This window comes from Pundamilia nyererei, unplaced genomic scaffold (genome assembly GCF_000239375.1).
Source record: "Pundamilia nyererei isolate P.nyererei 1_Seehausen unplaced genomic scaffold, PunNye1.0 scaffold00119, whole genome shotgun sequence".
Lineage (NCBI taxonomy): Eukaryota > Metazoa > Chordata > Actinopteri > Cichliformes > Cichlidae > Pundamilia > Pundamilia nyererei.
The window spans coordinates 1,571,807-1,577,073 of NW_005187520.1; the positions used below are offsets into that span (position 1 = coordinate 1,571,807).

A 5,267-nucleotide genomic window follows, 5' to 3' on the forward strand; every position below is an offset into this window, starting at 1 on the left:
TGTGTGTGTGTGTGTGTGTGTGTGTGTGTGTGTGTGTGTGTGTGTGTGTGTGTGTGTGTGTGTGTGTGTGTGTATACAGAAATGTGCTGATTCCAACTTGCTTGGTTCTGCTTCATTGATATCCCGCAGGAACGTCAGATAATGACGCGAGTGAAAATGAAGAGGAGGTAGGAGAATAAACATTTCTATCAAATGATCGAAATGAATATTTGGTTTGTTCTTTAATGTGACAAGATATTTTAATTTCATTCTCACAGAAGAAGTCATGCCATCGACAATTTGAGACACTGCTCAGCAGACTTCATCTTCAAGACAAACTCCAACTCAAGTTTTCAGTAGAAGATTTTTTTCAAATACGCCCACCTATAAAACTGCACCACATCACATCTGAGAAAGATCTAGCTCAGATGTTTCTCTATAGACTGATGATGTTAGACTACAGGGCCAGATGTATTCTTGTAAGAACAGACAGTCTTGAGATGGCCTATTTAAATCCCACAGTGTCTGAAATCACTGAGACGGATGACGGTGATTTAGAGGCTTTATTGAGAACAAGCGTAGACACGCATGAGAAAGAACAGACTCCTCTGCATCCAATGGATGTTCAGATGGCAGTATATCACTGCTCAGACAGCTTCCTTAAACAGATCATAATTGCAAAGCTCGCTCAGTGTCAGTATGCCTTACCTTTGCTTGTTCCTGACCCAGTATCAAAGGAGATTGTGTGTCCTTTGTGGACATTCAGACAAATAACAAAAAGCTGGAAGGTAACTCAAATCGAACCTGACTCACAAATTGTCACCATGAAGAACATCCCAGTCTACAAAGCTCAGACACCCTTGGTGTCATTTTTCCGCCTGGGTTCTTTGTCAGTGTCTAAATCTCAGCTGATGAACACTTTGCTCAACGATCGTCACAGCACCTTCTTCCACAGAAACTGCTTAGGAAGCACCAAGTCTCGCCATCTGATGGATGGTGTGGCAGAGATTGCCTGGTACTGTCCTGCTGGAAAACCCAATGATGCCTTCAATGACTGCATTGCCTTTTGTAATCTTCATGGTGATGCGCTGTCACTTCAAGAACAGCGTGAAATATTGATTGAAAAATCCTCCATCAATATTTTTCTTGTTGAAACTCTGCAGAAAAACAAAGAAAGTAGTTCTTTCATAGCAACTCTTTTTAAGTCCAAGAAGTCGCTCATTTGTGTCACTGTTGATGACTGCTATGATGTTAAGACAAAAAATGGAAAATACATTATCGGGCTCAAAGATAAAAACCAAGCGGATGTATCTGAACAGCTGAAAAAGATAATTAGAGAAGTTTTATCTTCTCCAGATGGTTCCAACTTGAAGCCATTTTTCCATCTTGAAACCATGGCTGAGCTCTCTGGAACCAGAGTGGATGAAAGTGACCCAGCCTGTCAAAGAGGGAAATCTGCTGCTTTGCAAATAATGAATCTGCTCACAAAAGACAACATGGATGTCTCGAAGATCAAAGATGAATTTCTTGCTGTTCAAGGGCAGCTCTGGTGTGACTGGTGCAAAATACACAAACAGCTGTTTCATCTTAGAGGAGAAATTGAAAAGGAGAGAAGTCAAAAGCAACAAGAACTGATGAGAATCCGTCAGAAACAATGTGCTGCTTCCTGCAGTAAACTGATGGAGCTGTTCATTGGAAGCCTCTCATCATTGCCACCAATAGACAAAGAATATTTCCTAAAATGGACTCAGATCTTAATAGATGCGCTCTCCACAAATTATCTTTCTTTGATTCTCAGAAGTTACAATACAACATGGTCTGAGGTCTTGGTTTTGAAAAGCAAACATGACAAATCAGATTTGCTATTGAGAAAACGGGCTGAGCTCGAAGGCATCTCCAAAAAACTGCAGTCTGCATCTTTTGGCTTGGAGCACATCTTCAGGGAAATGGGACAGCTCTATGAAGCCCATAGAGAAATACAGCAGGAGAGAAACAACACTGACTGGTCTAAATATCCTGAGCTGGCTGCACAGTTGATGATATCAGGATATCCAATGGAGCTGATGGATGGAGATGCAGGTCACGTGCCTTTAACGTGGATCTCCAGTCTTTTAGAGGAAGTCATCAAGAAACTGGGTGACCAGAGAGTTTTTGTGTTGTCAGTTTTAGGCCTACAAAGCAGTGGAAAATCAACAATGCTGAACACCATGTTTGGTTTGCAGTTTGCAGTAAGTGCTGGCAGGTGCACCAAAGGTGCCTTTATGCAACTGCTCAAAATATCAGAGGAGATGCAGAAAGACTTTCAGACCGACTATGTTCTAGTGGTGGACACTGAAGGACTCTGTGCTCTTGAGTTGGAAGGTAATGCCACTCCTCACCATGACAATGAACTGGCAACATTTGTTGTTGGTCTGGGAAACTTGACATTGATCAACATCTTTGGAGAGAATCCATCTGAGATGCAGGACATTCTGCAGATTGTTGTTCAGGCTTTCATGAGGATGAAGAAAGTTCATCTTTCTCCCAGTTGTGTGTTTGTTCACCAGAATGTTACAGATGTGGCAGCAGCAGAGAAAAACATGGATGGAAAGAGACGCCTGCAGGAAAAACTGGACCAGATGACCAAGCTAGCAGCTGAAGAGGAGGTTTGCGATGCAGAGTGCTTCAGTGATGTCATTGAATTTGATGTGCAAAAAGATGTGAAATACTGTGCCCAGCTATGGGAGGGCAGTCCACCCATGGCTCCTCCAAATCCAGGTTACAGTGAGAGCATCCAAGAACTAAAGGACGTCATCCTGTCTAAAGCTTCAAAGTCTGCTGGAATCACACTCTCTCAGTTCAAGACCAAAGTTGAGGACCTGTGGAATGCCCTTCTGAATGAAAGCTTTGTTTTCAGTTTTAAAAACACACTTGAAATCGCAGTATACAGAAAACTTGAGGTTCAGTATGGGAACTGGACCTGGGCCCTTAGAAGCAAGATGTTGACCACTGAAGAACAGCTTCATAACAGAATTGAAAATGGTGATCTTGACAAGGTTGAGAAGAAGTATCTTTTGGAGGAAACAAGCAAAACATTTAAAGAAATTAGGAAAGCGATAAAAACATACTTTGAGAGTGACAAGGATAAAGAAATGTTGACTCAGTGGAGAGGACGATTTGAAATCAAAATCAGTGAGTTTTATGATGAGCAGGTGAGCAGATTAAAAACAAAACTTGATGGAGTTATCCTCCAGAAGAAAGCATGTAAACAGTTGGATGATGATAAGACAGGCTTTGAGAACAAGCTGCTACAGAAGAGCAAAGAGCTCGCTCAGCAACTGAAGGATAAAGTCAGAGATGAAGAAGAGCTTAACAAACAGTTCAACTCTGTTTGGAGCGGCTGGATTACTGAATTAACAGCAGATACTAAAACAGTTGTAGACGTCAACTTGGAAGAAGATTATTGTACTATTCTTCAAGAACTCGGTTTTGAACTGGCTTTTGTAGATGAATCAAAAAGACGTGGGAGATACAAGAAAATATCTGAGATTGGTGATTATTCAGACTACCTGAAGACAAGTGGACCAAAATTTCTGGGGACTGTGGTAGATCTTTACAAAAAATATGCTTTCAGCAGTTCTTTCTCATTTAAAGAACAACAACAAATCAGATCGCTCATTGAAAAAGCTGAAAACGAGTCCCTTGGTGCACTGAAAAGTAAACCTGTAGTAACAAGAGGCTACACACCAACTTACTTGCATGAACTTGCCAAACATGTGAAAGATGAAGTCGAGAAATTTGTGTCAGAAAGGAAATTTGCTTTGAAGAAGGATTTTACAGTTGATCTCTTGCTGTATGTGTTCGACAGAGCAGAGACTTGGCTTCTCGAGTCCCATAAAAAATTCAAAATGAGGAATGATCCACTCACATATTTAGAAAGCAAGGAAGCACAGTTTTCCACAGTTTTTAGAAGCTTTTGCAAAGGAAACTCATCTGCTGTTGTCCTTGGAGAACTGATCTGTGAAAAGCTGAAAGCTTCCACTGTTGAGGCTCTCTACAACAGGACTGCCATTGATCTGGCTGACCAGATGAAGTGCAATTTCCCAGCATTCAGTGGCAACACTCTGGACTTGGAAAAACATATACTGAAGTCCCTCGCTGAGAAAGAAGTCTTTGATGATTTCATCACCTACATCAAGAACCCAGGGAAACATACAAAAGCTTTTATCGCAGCAGCAGTAGAGAAATACATCTTCAAAGATCACAAGGATGAAGCCATGAATTTACTTGAGAAAAACGTTCTTGACATCAACTCACTTGTTAGTCAAGCTTTATTTACTGCAACACATAAAGTCCAAACTCAGGGAGGAGAGGCAGACAGGTGGCTGAAGGAGTTTTCCAGTGCGCTAAATGATAAGCTTACTCTGGATCCCATTTGTTCTCAAAACTTCAGTGACATAAATGATTTTAACTTTCTGAAGGGAGAGATAGAGAAAGGATTTGCTGCCATCATTGTGCAGATGAGCACCATGTCACTGGAAAACTTGAAGGAATCCAGACTGAAGCCAGATGAAATCCTCACAGATCAGCTGTGTAAGCGTTGCTGGGTAAAGTGTCCATTCTGTTCCGCTGTTTGTATCAACACTATTGAAGATCACAGTCCCGATGACCACAGCGTCCCTTTCCATCGACCTAATGGGATCCAAGGATGGCACTACAAAGGCACAGTGGAGTTGTGCATCACTTTCTGCACAACAAACGTTTCGAGCGAAGGCAGGTTTTACCCTCATCATGATTCAGAGGAAAGCATTCCTTATAAACAATACAGAACTGCTGGCTCAAAGTATGCCACATGGAGAATCACTCCCGATGGGTCGAGACTATCGTACTGGAAATGGTTTGTGTGCCGATTTCAAAACACACTGGAAGAGCACTATAATCTAAAATTCCAGGGCAGAGGAGAGATTCCTGATGACTGGAAAAAAATCTCTAAAGAGGAAGCCATTAAAAGCCTTGATGAAATGTACTGCTAACTCAAACAAACTGAAGCCCTGGGCTAAATTATCTTTTCTTTTCACCTCAAAAACCCACCTAATATCTGAATTAACCACTGAAAAATTTTGTTTTAGGATTAATCAAGATTCCTACAACTAACCGGTGACAGTTGGTCAGGGGGTTTGCAGCGTAAACAAACGTTTGGCAGCCACATAAAGAAAATCACCTGCATTTAATAACTGTACACAGACCTTGTGTGTGTGTGTGTGTGTGTGTGTGTGTGTGTGTGTGTGTGTGTGTGTGTGTGTGTGTGT

At 41.5% G+C, this 5,267-nt stretch overlaps 2 protein-coding genes across 2 annotated transcripts; both read left to right on the forward strand.

The window, feature by feature from the left end:
• Positions 1 to 803: 803 nt before the first annotated feature.
• On the forward strand, positions 804 to 3,856 carry LOC102195800 (interferon-induced very large GTPase 1-like). Its single transcript, XM_013913179.1, has 3 exons — positions 804 to 1,047; positions 1,837 to 3,563; positions 3,827 to 3,856. Exons 1-3 carry the CDS (start codon positions 804 to 806, stop codon positions 3,854 to 3,856), a joined length of 2,001 nt encoding a protein of 666 aa, XP_013768633.1.
• A 10-nt stretch (positions 3,857 to 3,866) lies between these two features.
• LOC106456345 (interferon-induced very large GTPase 1) lies at positions 3,867 to 5,164 on the forward strand. Its single transcript, XM_013913180.1, has one exon. The coding sequence runs from the start codon at positions 3,867 to 3,869 to the stop codon at positions 4,989 to 4,991; it is 1,125 nt and encodes a 374-aa protein (XP_013768634.1). The 3' UTR covers positions 4,992 to 5,164.
• The last annotated feature ends 103 nt before the right edge of the window (positions 5,165 to 5,267 follow it).

Bases quoted from the DNA above. Each gene is read 5' to 3' on its own strand.
- LOC102195800 (XM_013913179.1), top strand. From the start codon at position 804: ATGAAGAACATCCCAGTCTACAAAGCTCAGACACCCTTGGTGTCATTT. The intron at 1,048-1,836 runs GTAATCTTCATG...ATGACAAATCAG, and splicing joins CAATGACTGCATTGCCTTTT to ATTTGCTATTGAGAAAACGG. The intron at 3,564-3,826 runs GTAGATCTTTAC...TGTGTTCGACAG, and splicing joins CAAAATTTCTGGGGACTGTG to AGCAGAGACTTGGCTTCTCG.
- LOC106456345 (XM_013913180.1), top strand. From the start codon at position 3,867: ATGAGGAATGATCCACTCACATATTTAGAAAGCAAGGAAGCACAGTTT.